The following is a 15,348-nucleotide window of genomic DNA, read 5'->3' on the forward strand; positions in this document are numbered from 1 at the left end:
GCTTGCGGAAGGGAAGGGTGGTGGGTTCAGATGTGGCCAGATCACCAAGGAAAAAAAAAAGGTGTTCAGCATGACACGTGGGACCACACATATATTTATATTTATTCATGCTGACTAGGATGCCACCTCAGCAGAGGCTCTACGGGCACACGAAATGAAGGTACAACAGTTGAGAGGGGGAGAGAGACTCAGTGTTGAGGGCTGAAAATCAAACGAATAGTTCAGCGGGGAATGTCTCCGGAGTAACAAGATGCAACCAGCAACAGCAGTATATACCACTCATGTAATAATACAGCTTCATAATCCTATACTTATTAGGAAAAGAAGCTTAGCATAACTGGGAAGGTGCCGCAAGCTCACTAGTCAAAATAAGTCTGATAAACAGAAACATATATCTCTGCCAAAACAAGTATTGGCATTTCTCCAGCGAGTTAGAATCGTCCGCGCACAAAACTAAATATCCTTTTACAGTACCAGACCTTGCAAACTTAATCTTTCACAAAATCCCTGGCATCTTCTTCATCAGACTCATCCTTCTGTACAGCCTGTTCAGCATATTCGTCAAGAGATGCAACAGGGAAAAGGTCGCCTTCCCGATCTCGGTCCGCGATCTTTGGAACTGATGGCCCGCTCTCCTCATCCTTATTTTTGTTCATCTGCAAGGAAAAAATTAACCTAATGAATATGCCCAGAAGAAGAAGAAAAATACTGTGAAGATTTAACTCAGGCACTCAAATAAAAACTAGCACACTGAACCGGAGTATCAGTTTGTGGAACTGATATTACGAATTATACTGAGTACCTTCTTCCATTTGCAAGTCTCAAAGAAGAATATCAGATGTCATGTATGGTGGTTGGGGGAGTGTGGGATCAATAACAGTTCACAGTAGAGATGAAATAATGCTGTTCTATTTATTTTCAAGGGCAGACAGAAGACCCATGATAGGAGAATCCACTATTACCCATTCAGGCTTTTTTTTTGTTCCATTTTGAACAGCAGATAGACGTATTACTAATGCTAGAATGCACAAAAGTCACTATTTTTTTTTTCTTCTGAAAGTTCGCAGTGCAGGTCCTCCTAGTACTTCAGCGAATGGAACCTAACCCAAATGGACTCCATGAATAAAAGGGTGGATTTGGAACAATGTTCGTCAACAATCAAAAATCAATATGGTCACGTATGTTGTCATGTTACACAGAACGGATGTCAGCAGAACTGTGCAAAACCTGGACGATTGAAGATTCAATTTAATAGCACAATATATGCATTGATGGAAGATTTCCTGAGGTTTAAACCTGTGAATTACCTACAGTAGGAACATAGCCGTGATTGTCGGCTATTATCATGTTCAGGAAAGCTTATGCCTCCAGGCGACATGAAGACTGAAGTTTTTTTTTCTTGCTGCAGGAAAGCTTATGCCTCCAGGACTATCTTCTAACAGATAATTTACCAGTCATTGTTTTTAAGAGACTCCTGGAACTTTGAACTTCATCCAGATCTTTATATTTCCATGTTCGGTAATAATAAGTTGCATATAGATAATTCCTGAAATGTGTTTATAAACCTTAAGGGCCTAACTGGGATGCAAATTCTAAAAAATAGGCATAAGAACATTGTGGGATTGGGATGTCATCGCTTGTTGATCTAACAGAAACAGTAACACATGAATGTGTAAGAATGACCCTCAAGAATGCTACTCCCTCTGTAAAGAAATATAAGAGTGTTTAGATCACTACTTTGGTGATCTAAATGTTCTTATATTTCTTTATGGAGGGAGCATATGTGATTTTGCAGGAGTTACAAACAGTTTTTCCATGAGGCCAAGCTCTCATCAGAAGTTCCTACAATGTAAAAGAGCCTAACTATATGCATTTACAGGGCAACTGCAGCTATTTGTTAATGAAGTTTCAAGTTTTTAAAAACCAACAGATTAAACCTAAAAAAGATTTATGTGAAGAGTTGACACTGAATGGTCCAAAAAAAACTGGAATATCACATGCTTCATTTCATGTTCTCATGCTATACCTTGGAAACCAACAAAATCATGTACATAACGTAACATTCAGAACAAGAAGACATGGTGTGCATTTTCATTTAGTTGAGATAGCACTACCATGACAAAACACCTATTCCTAATCTAAGAATGCCAATAATGTCACTTGACCAATATCACAATGCATCTCAAATAAAAAAAGATATAAAAAGGCAGATCAAGGGCATATGAGGAATACTTGAGGTTTTGCTCATGTGATGAGTGAATTTAGTATAACTATGAACAAACCTGTTTGTTTTGATTTCTTTGCGATAGGGTTTGTGCTAAATTTATGTGAACAGAGTTTCATCATGCACACAATTTATATAACTGAAGCCCCTCTGGAAATTCAACTTCCCTATTTGACCATCTGAGTGATGATACAGTGGCATGTAACATGCTATAATATAGGAGGTGCAAATTTAAGTGCAATATATTTAAGTTATTTTAACAGGCACAATGAATGAATGGAATTCATCTTTTAGGAAGAAAGAACTAGTTATGTACTTATGTTAAACACGACTATTCAAGCTAAAGATCCGAGGAGTCGTACTCGGATTAACATAGATTGAAAAGGAAAATTTAGAATGTGCTAGGCTCAAAATTGAGAGGTGGGGCCTTCTATTGATTTCAAGAGGTGGATTAAGGAAAGTCTGTTTTATACTCCTCAAGTTTTCCTCTTGTCTAAATCTCAAGAAGAGTAGAGGGGGTCAAAATGGACTTGTTCCTTTATTCAGATTCAAACTTATGGGCTTATTAGGTCAGCTTAGAACCAGCATCAAGGAGAGCATAGAAAGAAGCGCAAGTGCATTGAAAATAAACTTATCCAGCAAGAAAAATTAAATAGCAAGTGCTCACAAGGCGAATCAGTGTCCTTCGCTCCCTCTCCCTAGCATATCTGATGGCCTATAAAATAATTCACTGGTCAGCACAAAACAAATGGATTTCTCAAGGTTCACAACAATCCTCCTCCATTATAGAAGAATCAAACCTCCTCTAGTGCTTTGCGCTCACTGTCTTCTTCCTCAGCATCCCTACAGGATGACACAGAATCATTACAATACGTAAAATACAATAAAACACAGTTCAAATTCCAGTTACGGTGTAGCCAGTACTAGTGTAGCAACAAAATGAAATAGCGGGGAATCACCTTCCAACAAGCTGCTTAACAGAGGTGCAGCACTTGGCACAAATCCCAAGCTCCTTGGAGCAACCTGCATTAAACAGAGACCACACATAGACATATATCAGCAACAATCAAATGGTACACCAGCACCACCGAAACAGGACATATCACTGAGCAGCCGGAATTAACCTGTACAGACGTTGTGGTACGCCTGCCGGACGTTTCGTTTACTGCACTTCTGGCTGCAAAAATAAAAAGAAAACCATAAGCATCCATCACAATCCCCCTCTAACAACGGTTCCCAAATACTATGCCGCAACCAAGCGGGCAAGAAAGCTACCATTTTGTAGGCTCGACAATCGGCTTGTACTTGCCGTATCTGCAAAAGATGAGACGAACAGATCGGACCGAGGAACACAAGTAAACCAACGACCTAATGAATGTATATAACAAAGGGGGGAGAGCCCCGTACTTGCGCTTCCAGTCGATTTGGTCCCGGCAGCGCTGGCAGACGCCGGTGATCTCCGACAGAGGCCGGAACCTGCCCCCGGGCTCCTGCGCGAGCAGCGGCGATGATTGCGGCGGTTAGGCCCCACAAGAACGGAAAAAAAAGACGGGCAAGGGAGGGAGGCGGGTCGCCGGCTTACGGTCTCGTTGATCTTCCGGCCGAGGTTGGGCTTCCATGCGTAGCTGTTCTGGTGCTTCGGGGGACCAGTTCGCTTCGACATCTCTCCGCCTCGCGCCGCCGCCGGGAGTCCTCTCTGCTTACCCCTAAAACCTCGCTGCGGCGGCTGCGCGGCGCACTGCTACCTGTATAACCGTCCGTGTTGGATCCAACAACTATGTCTAATGGGCGTCGGCCCAGGCCCTGGAGCGAGAGAGATAAAATTCGAACTTGGGCTCCGGAAAACATGGGCCCAATAGTCTCACGGCCCATTTGTTCCAGACTGTGATATTGACTGCCGGTCGACCCCACTGCCCCCATAGTCGGAGATCGGAAGGGAATCAAAACCGTACCGGTGGCTACCGCCCGAGGTCGGGGAGTCGGCGGCGGAGGCAGGCAGGCAGGCAGGCAGGCAGCCAACCCGTGTCTTGGTGGAAGCAGAAATGGCGATGCGGAGGAGGCTGCCGCAGTTCCAGACCCTCCTCGCGCAGCAAGCCCTACGCAGCGCCATCCCAAAACCCAGACCCCTAGCCAACCCCCTCATGCGCCCCCTCCACTGCCCCTCCACGCCAGCAGCCGCCTCCCGCTCCCCGCTGTCCCACTCCCTCTGGCGCAGCCCAGGCAGCGGCGGGACGCTCCTACCGGTGAGCGCAGCGGCCGTCGCGGCGGCCGCCCGGGCCGCCACCAAGCGGTGGCTGACCGCGCGCGCCGCCGGGTCGCTCGAGCTCTTCTCGCTGCAGCGGAGGAGGTCCTCGGACTGGCTCTCTTCGTCCTCAACCTTCCCCCGCCGCGTACCCTGGTGAGGTTTTGGCTGGTGGTACGACTTTATTACATGGGGAAAGTTTTGGGTTGTTTGGTCATTTTGATTTCCGTGTCTCCTGAAGGGGGCGCTGGCTACCATCAGCGGACGGGATGGTGTTGATGCTTATGGGCGCGAATGTGGCCGTCTACATGCTCTGGCACATGGTCGATCCGATTTTCATGAAGGAACATTTCACGGTAAGCGATCAATCGAAGGGGCCTTGCTTTGATTTCACAAGTGGTTGTTGAAGTGTAATTTGATGAATGTTGCAATGTGCAGGTTTCGCTGGACAATGTCAAGAGTGGGCGGTTGCACACATTGCTCACGAGTGCCTTCAGCCAGTTTGTCCCAGGTCACCTCTTCAGCAATATGATGTGTCTCTACTTCTTCGGTTCAAGCGTAAGAAGTTTACTCTTTGTCTATTATTGCATTGCGGAAACATGCTTTATATGTGATAAGTACAGTGCACATACATGCATACATACCTAGTTTCCCCTGAGTGCACCACCTTGTGGTAAAAACATCAAACATGGTCACCTACACTTCCTGAACATACAATGTAAAAGGTGTATAATACACTATTTACTTCCCCAACCATGTGACATTAGCTTATCTATGTTCTTTTCAGATCAATATCATCTTAAGAAGTTAAAACTGAGACATGACCAAGGAATAGTCACAATAATGTATGGTTAGTAAAATGCTTTTTCGCACTGCACCCTTCTGTTGTAGAATACTAGTTGCCAAGCCGCATGCCTGCAGGGGCTAGCGACTTTGAAACGAACTAGTGGCAGGGGCGCGCCCTTGGCGCGCCTCTTAGGCGTGACTGTGCGTACTAATCTTGTTGATGTAGTTGTTAATGTGTTTATATAGTCCAAATGAGTGCCAATTTTCCTCGTCTACACTTGCCGAAACAGGGAATGAAAGTGTCGCTACATTTTTTTTGAGACATGCATGTGCGATGCCAGGTAGGTGGCCACACTTTTCATTTGTTACAGGACCAGTAAAAATGCATTACTGATCAATTTAAACTGATTGTAGAGATAATGAGGACCACTCATTTATAATTAGTCCAGAGGTAGTTAGCACACGAAAGAAGATCTATGAAGATGCAACCCGATGGCATAGAAAATGTATTACAAACTACTCTTATAACTTTAATAGCCCTCCAGTACCCCGGTTAAGCCAACACTTGCCTTCATCATCGTCTGCTTGAGCAGCTGTTTGTCGGAGCCATCATAGTACTCATCGATGTAGACCACGTTCGTTTTGCGGGCGTCACAGAAGATTGTTCTTCTGACGTCATAATATGTTATGCAGTGTCAAATGGAAGATCTATGTGTGGAGATAGTCACCATCCAGTTGCCCGTTCTTGTAAATTTTGTTGCCCCTGATGATTATTACTGTTTGAATGCATAAGAAACTAATATTTTGCTCCAACAAAATCTATAAAAGAAACAAAGACAATCGTGTAAATATCAAAAATTGCAATGGAACATATGTGTTTAGTGATACGTTTGACAGCGGTATGTTCTGAATAACAAACCGCTTCTGCAACATTAGCAGAAGTATGCCCCGATAAAGCATAGTGCAGATTTATGATGAAATAATCACAATAATCAGCCAGTAATGACATGAATCTCCCACCCATCAAAATGAACCCAGCCTGCAAGAATATATTGAAATTACTTTGCACTTAGAATGCATTAAATATAAGTAGATTGAGCATGAAATCACTCAAATCAAGATGTGACAGCGCTGATTTATCATGCTTCCGGCCTGAACATATGGATTGTACCTACAATTGCAAATTCAAATCAGTAAATTCGCAAAAGCATATATAGAAAACAATCAGAATGATTATATTACTTGTATTGCTTCATCACTCTACACAACATGTGGCTCTTAGTTTTTCAAGTCCAAAGATCAAACAGACTGCTAGTGAACAAGTAGAGAACCTTGTTTGTACTAACTAACAATTGAGCTTGCCCTTCACCCGTCTCAGAGTCAGATAGGCCTGAATTGCAGTGCAAACTAAAGCTTTACATATTAGACGCCCCTAGTAATCCAGCCAATGAACCCGACTCTCAATGGCTAGTAAGAAATACTTCCTCCATCCTAAAATAAGTGACTCAAAAATGACTCGGTTTTGTACTAACTTTAATACAAAATAAAGTCATTTTTAAGTCACTTATTTTGGGACGGAGGGAGTGTAATACAACAATTAAATACGTTGAACGAGCATTCGAGTAGTCACCTGTGTAGCACATTCTGCTTATGCAGATTGATCAAACCAAATTAAAATCTATATTATTTCCAGTGATCAAGGGCATATCATGACGGGATCTCTGAAAATCTGAGCATACAAAAGAAAGAAAGAGGGTGATGTGAACCAAACCATGGATTAGTTATGTGTGGTTTGTCGGCCGGGCCGGCAAGGTCGATGACGAGGCTTCGGGCGATGGAGATGACCACCTTCGGGCTACTCCCTTCCTCGTCTCCAGATATGGTCACTCATGTTCCTCATCTTGGACAGCGGCAGCGCCGACAACCTGGGTCTGGCAAATCGAGAGATCTGACGAAGGTGGTCCCACCATGCTCCTCGTCCGCCGAGGCCGACGTGAATACGGGGGAGAGCGAGATTGGGAAAAACAGATCAGGCGATGTGAATATGGGACGGTGCGAGGAAGGGAAGGTAGAGGCGGCCGGACCTTGTCGAATTGGAACTACTCGTAGTAGGCTGGGTAGAAGATGCCGTCGACGTCGGACTTGCCCTCGACGGGGACGGGCGCTTCGGCGAAGACGAGGTCAAGGCGCGCCGTGAACTCAGTTGGCCACTTCCCCACCACCTGCTTCCGCATGATCTCGCCGTTGGTCCGGAAGCCGTGCTGGGATCGGAACCGCGGTCGCCTAGCCCTGATCCCGCCGACGAGGCAACCCATCGGCATCTGGCGCCGAAACCGTCCCGCTCCGCAGCCTGCGTGCACACATCAGCTAGTCTTTTTTGTTCGAGGTCGGCGATCAGGAAGAGCCGCCGGTGCCTCTCCTTGTGGTGAATCTCATGACGTCGGGTTACATGAGATGGGAGAGGAAACGAGAGAGAGGAAGGTCGCGTGCGTGGGCTTCTAAGATTTTTCTTTGCTTTCGTGAGGAAGATATAAGGAAAGAAAATTATCCAAGGGAGGTGTTATCTGTTACGCAATCCCGGGTCCGCTAACACGACCCACATGCGTCAACAGGCCCAACCGGAGAGCAACACCGACTTATGACAGGCCTTGGGCCCTCTCCCCCCAAAAGACTAGCCTGTTAGGAGGGGACACCCTCACCCTTATAAGTCGTGTTACTTCTCCCACAACCGATGTGGGACTAAACCCAACAATCTCCCCCTCACACATCGGTCACCATGGGCCCGCTAATACCAGCGTCTCTAGCCCACCAACCATGACCGACCACCCGTGAGTCCACCGAGATTTATTCCGGGCACCTGGGCTTTGATACCACTTGTTACGCAATCCCGGGTCCGCTAACACCAGCGTTTCCGACCCACATGCGTCTACAGGCCCAACCGGAGAGCAACACCGACTTGTGACAGGCCTTGGGCCCTCTCTCCCCAAAAGACTAGCCTGTTAGGAGGGGACACCCTCACCCTTATAAGTCGTGTTACTTCTTCTCCCACAACCGATGTGGGACTAAACCCAACATTATCTGAGGTAAACGATTACAATGACCAATTCTTGCGACAGTAGATATTCTTACGTGGACACCTCCAGCATCGGCCCAACGTTCCCCTCTTGAAGAGTGTAATTCACAAGGAAGTAGAAACATAAAATTAGATAACTTAAAAGCATTATAAAAATGTGTTAATACAAAAATTGTGCATTATTAGTTTGTTAATAAAGATATGGTAAAATTAACTATATTTATTTGTTCAATTTCTGATTAGATGACTTTGAGCATGTGTCCTTTATTTCCAAGCTACGTATATCTTATTAAGCTTTGTTTATATACTTGTATTGTGGTAATACATATTGTTTCACCAAAATTGTTTAGATGACTTTGATTATATGAAAGCTACGTGTGTCGTTTTCCAGTTGTATGCTTGTTTTGTGGTAATAAGCATTGTTTCACCAAAATTGTGGTGCCTAATCAATGTATCTTATTGAGATTCATGTTTTTGACATTTTTTTAAACACATTAATATATTATTAATGCCCCAATGGTAGTTGCTTATCTGCCATAAGATTTCACGGATCAGTTCAACTGAAATTTATACATAAACCAATGTGGTTCAAGTGACATGGGAGAAGGACATAAGAATCTGCACAACCACTTGGAAATAAACTTTAAGAATGTATTTGTGAATTTGCATTGGTTATTGTCTGTATTATATAGTACGTGACTATTTCTACACGTGCGGCTTAATTAGTACTGGTCAAAACTCTAGCTAGATTGATTTCATCCTCTCGAGAAGAGAAGATAGGCGTGCTTGCCTAGATTTTAAGGTGATACCTGGAGAGAGTGTTGTCCCTCAGCATAAGCTTGTGGTGGCTGACTTCCGCTTTTGGATTCGAGTGCAGCATGAGAAGCGTGCCAAAGTCGCTAGAACGAAGTGGTGGAAGCTCAAGGGGGGCAACCCATGCTTTCAAGGAGAGGGTCATTAAGGAGGGCCCTTGGGAGGAAGGAGGTGATGTAGACAATATGTGGATGAAGATGACGACTTGCATTCATAAGGTGGCTTCAGAGGAGTTTGGAGTGTCCAGGGGAAGTAGAAGCAAAGCTAAAGATACGTGGCGGTGGAATGATGATGTCCAAAAGGCTATTAAGGAGAAGAAAGATTGTTTCAAACGCCTACACCTGGATAGGAGTACAAACAATATAGAGAAGTACAAGGTGGCAAAGAAGGCTGCAAAGCACGCTGTTGGTGAAGCAAGGGGTCGGGCGTATGAGGACCTTTACCAGCGCTTAGACATGAAGCAAGGCGATAGGGGCATCTATAAGATGGCCAAGATCCGAGAGAGGAAGACGAGGGATGTCGACCAAGTCAAATGCATCAAGGGTGTTGCATATTAACTTCTGGTAAAGGATGATGAGATTAAGCATAGATGGCGGGAGTACTTCGACAAGATGTTCAATGAAGAGAATGAGGGCTCTACCATTGAACTGGATGACTCCTTTGATGATACTAGTAGGCGTTTTGTGCGTAGAATCCAGGAGTCTGAGGTCAGGGAAGCTTTAAAAAAGATGAAAGGAGGCAAGACGATGGGACCTGATTGTATCCCCATTGATTTGTGGAGAGGCCTAGGAGATAGCGATAGTATGGCTATCTAAGCTTTTCAACCTCATTTTTGGCCAAGTAACATGCCAGAAGAATGGAGGCGAATATATTAGTACCAATCTTCAAGAACAAGGGGGATGTTTGAAATTGTACTAATTACCGTGGAATTAAGCTGATGAGCCATATAATGAAGCCATGGAAGAGCCATTGAGTGCCGTTAAGAAGAATGACAAGCGTGACTAAAAATCAATTTGGTTTCATGCCTGGGAAGTCGATCATGGAAACCATTTTCTTTGTACGACAACTTATGGAGAGATACAGGAAGCAAAACAAGGATCTGCATATGGTGTTCATTGACTTGGAGAAGATCTATGATAAGATACCGCGTAATTTCATGTGGTGGGCCTTGGAGAAACACAAAGTCCAAACAAAGTACATTACCCTCATAAAGGACATGTATGATAATGTTATGACAAGTATTCGAACAAGTGATAGTGACACTGATGACTTCCCAATTAAAATAGAATTGCACCAAGGGTCAACTTTGATCCCTTATCTTTTTTTACTTTGGTGATGGATGAGGTCACAAGGGATATGCAAGGAGATATCCCATAGTGTATGCTCTTATGCCTAAACCCTAAGCTTAGTAGAACTAAAATCGACTACATGAGGTGCGGTTTCATTACTACTAGGCACAAGAGGGGGGAGGTTAGCCTTGATGGGCAGGTGGTGCTGGTACCTCAGATGGACACGTTTCGATGTTTGAGGTCAATGGTGTAGAAGGATGGCGATATCAATGAAGGTGTGAGCCATCGAATCAAAGCCGGATGGATGAAGTGGCTCCTAGCTTCTGACTTTCTCTGTGACAATAGAATGCCACACAAGCTAAAAGGCAGGTTCTATAGGACGACAATTCGACCCGCAATCTTGTATGGCATTGAGTGTTAGCCGACTAAAAGGCGACATGTGCGACGGTTAGGTGTAGCGGAGATGCACATGTTGAGGTGGGTGTGTGGCCACATAAGGAAGGAACACGTTCGGAATGATGATATACGGGATAGAGTGGGGGTAGCACTGATTGAAGAGAAGCTTGTTCCACATCGTTCGAGATGGTTTGGACATATTCAGCGTAGGCCTTCAGAAGCTTCGGTGCATAGCGGATGGCTAAAGCATGCTGATAATGTTAAGAGAGGTTGGGGTAGACCAAACTTGACAAGGGAGGAGAGGTTTGAAGGACTGGAATATCACCAAAGAACTAGCCATGGACAGGGGTGCGTGGAAGCTAGCTATCCATGTGCCAGAACCAAGAGTTGGTTGCGAGATCTTATGGGTTTCAGCTCTAGCCTACCCCAACTTGGGACTAAAGGCTTCTTGTTGTTGTGTGGTTTAATTAGACATGCATATCATATTTCAGGGGTATACTTAATCAGAAGATATACACATTTCTTCCATCTATAATACATGAGGGTATTTCTTTATTATTATTATTGGTGGCAGGTGACATAGCAAACCAAATTGGAATACACACACAGTGTTCCATCAGTAAGACACGCCAGGCCATATATAATACAAATAGAGGGCTTGCTGTTTTCTCCTTTTCGAAAGAATGCATGATCTTGTATATGAGACCTCTAAGCCCTACATAATCTAGCAACATAGTTTGCACACGTACTCTTTTTGTCCATCGCAGATGGGCATCTCGAATATAAGTAAAAGTATTTTTATAATCTTTTGCTACGAATGTATGAATCTGAATCTTATGGGTGCGTGGAAGTTAGCTATCCACGTTCCAGAGCCATGACTTGGTTTCGAAATCTTATGGCTTTCAACTCTAGCCTACCCCAACTTGTTTGGGACTGAAAGGCTTGGTTGTTGTTGTTGTTGTATGAATCTGAATAGCTAACTTAGTAACTTCAGTTCAAATTATATCAGTTTAAAGTTTCAAAAAATTGATCTTACCTTTCCTTCTAAGAAGTGTATTCCGCAAGATGTTTTCTTTTGCCTATAACACCAAAATATTCTTAGGAGTGAAAGTGTGTTGTATCCTTGCACGTCACGAATTTCCTTGGATGCCAGGCTTGTTGGCAGTATGACACAAGTAAAATTTCATGATGACTTGAATGAAACGGTTGAACTCTGGACACGTTGGCTTCTGGTATGCCCAGACTATGAAAAGTTTCTTTGTTCGGCACTGAATTCAAGAATATTGTTGTGTTTGTGTGTATGCCTCTGAGGTCATCATTGGATTCTGTATCTCTAGGAAAATCCAATAAATGCAATGCACAATCATTTGTCCACTTTTATATGGTGGTTTGTGGTTAAGTGCCATCATTTCAAGCCAGCATAATTAAAGAGTTTGAGTTGAGGGCCGCTTTCTGTCCGGTTATTAAATAGATGACTTCTACTCAATTAGGAATAGCAAAACTCTTGAGATATTCTCCATTGCATTCATTCATTTTATCTCATTCTTATTCTAGCATACTCATAGGCCAATGCATTCCATATCACATATATGCATAAAGCTTAATTTCAGCATTCAATTCAGGCTATAGATTCATGGAGAATCTAGAGCAATGAGTCAATCAAGTACTCTGAAATATGTAATTAATGTGTATGCACCTGCATGCTAGAAGGGTCTGGGTGTCGAAAAAGGTTTGGTGAGAGAAGTGCTCGACTAGTGGCTCAGATCGAAGACAAGGCAGCCTCAAAGCTCCCCTTCTTGTCGTCGTTCTGAGCCATTCGAGATTACTTGGTTCTGACTCCTTTATCCAAGTCCTTCTCGGGTCCCTTAGTGGTCTCTCCTCTTGAGTTCTCTTCAACTAAGAGTGAATGGTTACATGCCCATTGTGTGTGTGTGAGTTGGTGGGGTGGGGTGGGGGCTTACGTAGGCAAAAGTTTAGTGCACTAATCCATGGTGGACTTGGAAGAAGGGGGTGGTGCATGATCCATGTTGTACTAGCCCACCCAACCCTCCAGCTAATGGGCGGCTTTCTCTTGGGTCTTCATCCTCTCTTTTCACTTCTCTTTTTAGGCCCTCTTCCTTTGACCTGTTTACCACGACTAGTTGCTTGAACTTGCGTTGATGTGACTTGACTTCGATAGTTTGCTACCCTGATGCCACATTGGACTAGGCGGGTACCACGGGTAGGATTTAGCTATTCCGACAATATTTCCCTTCTAAAATATCAGGGAACACTTATCCTGTGTTTTTGTTTTGACCTTTATTTCCTTTCATTTTGAAATTGTTACCAAACAATCAGTCTCTGATTTGCTTTCGTCTTCTGTTTGCATCAGATTTCCAGCATGCTTGGTCCTGCTTTTCTGTTGAAGCTGTACATTGCAGGAGCACTTGTTGGATCCACATTCTACTTAGTAGAAAAGGCTTTTATAGCTCCAAGGAGACAGGTAACGTAGTGTGGGAATGATTATGTAGGATGGACCGTTCATGGAACCCTGCATCGAATCGAAATTATTGGTTAAAGTTTCCTGATAGTATTCCTAATTTAGCAAATAACCCTTTTCTTGCAGCTTTATGCAGGGTGGGACATGCAAAGAAGTAACTCGCTTGTACGTGATTTCTTGTTCCAACTTCCAACAGTTCATTTTCATTCGTATCGATAATCAAAGAGGCAATAGTATCTCATATAAGCAGTAAATGTTGCCAACCAACCAATTATGTATCATCTTATACCTACACATAGGTAATTAGAAGGTAAATGTGGCAATCTGGGGTGATATGGTGATTTGCTTGTAACATAATGTAAAACCACCAAATGAGCATTATCACCTATCAGTGGTATTGTACGTAAGTGTTTCTATTTAGTTCTTGCACACCAAATATGACCTTTTTTTATTCATGTCACTCAGGGTGCAAGTGCTGCAGTTAATGCCATTGTGCTTCTTCACATTTTTCTCAAACCAAAGGGACGGATCTACCTTTACCTGCTCATTCCTGTTCCAGCTGCCTTCGTGGTGAGGATTTTATAGTTCCCCTTGTATAATTTGGCAAGGCATGTGGGTGCTAGGAAATGAGAGCATAATTTCTTTTGACTATATATTTCAGGGGGCTGCTTGGATTGGTCTTGATTTGTGGAGGGCGAAAGAGGTATACAAAATTTTAATTAACTCTCTGTTAGGTATTCTTCACATAATAAGTGAATGTTATCAGTGCCATTCTGTTGCTTATGCTCATCAGCCATCAGTTTTCTACAGGAGTTTAAGGGCACTGTTACTTTCATTTGTTCATTGCTTGGAAGTTTGTCCATTTGCATTTCTGTGTGTTTGTGTGTTACCTACCCCGCACAATTCCTGGTTTTAAATCAACCTGGGGTTGAAAGATATATGAATCAATATTCATGTCTACGGTGATTGGAATAATACTAAATCTCTAGTTGAATAATTTGCTGATTATAAACCATGTGGTATCTTTTTGGCTGTAGTCTGGGCTGATCTTCTATCTTTGTACATTTTTGTCCGATAAATTTTATCCTATGTTGAGATGAATGTGCTTGAAGGTAATCACAGGTCTGGCATTGTGATCCGTATAGTACATTAGTACCACAGTCAAGCTATGCCACATGTATAATTCCTTGAGTATCTCATTTTATCGTACATCTTCTGCTTCTTCTTGTTTCTCCGAATATATCTGATGGTCTTCTAAGCAAATATTATTTGTGATTACAAATGAATTATTTGTGCTTGTCGTGCTTACATGGTCTTAAGGCTAACTGATGCATGTTTGAATTTTCAGGGTCAGGGTCAGACATCAGCTGCTTCTCATTTAGGGGGCACCCTAGTGGCTGCTCTTGTGTGGGCTCGAATTAGGAAGGGCTGGATCTGACCATGCAGCTTGTTCATATGGAAATCTGACCGGCTTTCCCAGCTGGTGGTCTCTCCGTTTGACATTTGTTGTTACACGAGAAAGTTCTTGTGGGTGGAGGGAATACTCTGCTGCTTATCGTCCAAGTTTCTGATCTAGAAGTCCTCAAACAAATTCTAGATAGCATCATGGCAGATATTGCCAACTGATTGGCCGGAATTTACAATCTTATTATTGTGGCTTGCAGGAGCAATAACATACCACAACTTAGATTGCAATATCGGTTGCTATAATGATATCCAACTCGGCTCCCGGGAGCACATGCGCCTACGTGCCGAAAATGTTTCTTTTGTCAAATCCAATTCGGCCCTCCCGTTGCTACGGTGCTATTTACCTCGCTAGGCCGAATTTGAATGCAGTTATAACTGGGTGAGATCAGGACGTCAAGGTAGTAAAGATGGAATGGTTAAGGAACCTGTTCAAGGATACGTGAGATAGTTGTTTTCTGTCGTTGCCACTCGATGGTCCTATGGTACAATCGAAGTTGGTGACGACCGAACTCCCGCGAACCCGATTTTGTTCGGAAGGGAAACACTCCGTGCGAACAGCAAATCCTATTCCGCGAGTCA

The 15,348-nt window shown here is 43.5% G+C and overlaps 2 protein-coding genes across 2 annotated transcripts; one reads left to right on the plus strand and one right to left on the minus strand.

Moving 5' to 3' along the window:
* Positions 1–251: 251 nt before the first annotated feature.
* On the minus strand, positions 252–3,967 carry LOC123444478 (uncharacterized protein C9orf85 homolog). The gene is made up of 8 exons (XM_045121198.1): positions 3,807–3,967; positions 3,632–3,714; positions 3,500–3,538; positions 3,349–3,401; positions 3,184–3,247; positions 3,025–3,067; positions 2,892–2,939; positions 252–656 (listed from the first exon to the last, which is right to left on the minus strand). The coding sequence occupies exons 1-8, from the start codon at positions 3,885–3,887 to the stop codon at positions 489–491; spliced, it is 579 nt and encodes a 192-aa protein (XP_044977133.1). The 5' UTR covers positions 3,888–3,967; the 3' UTR covers positions 252–488.
* Positions 3,968–4,139: 172 nt separating this feature from the next.
* On the plus strand, positions 4,140–15,049 carry LOC123444477 (RHOMBOID-like protein 12, mitochondrial). Its single transcript, XM_045121197.1, has 8 exons — positions 4,140–4,622; positions 4,708–4,822; positions 4,905–5,024; positions 13,195–13,305; positions 13,429–13,467; positions 13,768–13,872; positions 13,964–14,005; positions 14,651–15,049. The coding sequence occupies exons 1-8, from the start codon at positions 4,267–4,269 to the stop codon at positions 14,738–14,740; spliced, it is 978 nt and encodes a 325-aa protein (XP_044977132.1). The 5' UTR covers positions 4,140–4,266; the 3' UTR covers positions 14,741–15,049.
* Positions 15,050–15,348: the final 299 nt, after the last annotated feature.

This window comes from Hordeum vulgare, chromosome 3H, assembly GCF_904849725.1.
Source record: "Hordeum vulgare subsp. vulgare chromosome 3H, MorexV3_pseudomolecules_assembly, whole genome shotgun sequence".
Lineage (NCBI taxonomy): Eukaryota > Viridiplantae > Streptophyta > Magnoliopsida > Poales > Poaceae > Hordeum > Hordeum vulgare.

Bases quoted from the DNA above. Each gene is read 5' to 3' on its own strand.
- LOC123444478 (XM_045121198.1), bottom strand. From the start codon at position 3,887: ATGTCGAAGCGAACTGGTCCCCCGAAGCACCAGAACAGCTACGCATGG. The intron at 2,940-3,024 runs GTTTGATTCTTC...ATTATTTTATAG, and splicing joins AGCGCAAAGCACTAGAGGAG to GCCATCAGATATGCTAGGGA. The intron at 657-2,891 runs GTGAGCACTTGC...TTTTCCTTGCAG, and splicing joins GAAGGACACTGATTCGCCTT to ATGAACAAAAATAAGGATGA.
- LOC123444477 (XM_045121197.1), top strand. From the start codon at position 4,267: ATGGCGATGCGGAGGAGGCTGCCGCAGTTCCAGACCCTCCTCGCGCAG. The intron at 4,623-4,707 runs GTGAGGTTTTGG...TGTCTCCTGAAG, and splicing joins TTCCCCCGCCGCGTACCCTG to GGGGCGCTGGCTACCATCAG. The intron at 13,873-13,963 runs GTGAGGATTTTA...TATATATTTCAG, and splicing joins CTGTTCCAGCTGCCTTCGTG to GGGGCTGCTTGGATTGGTCT.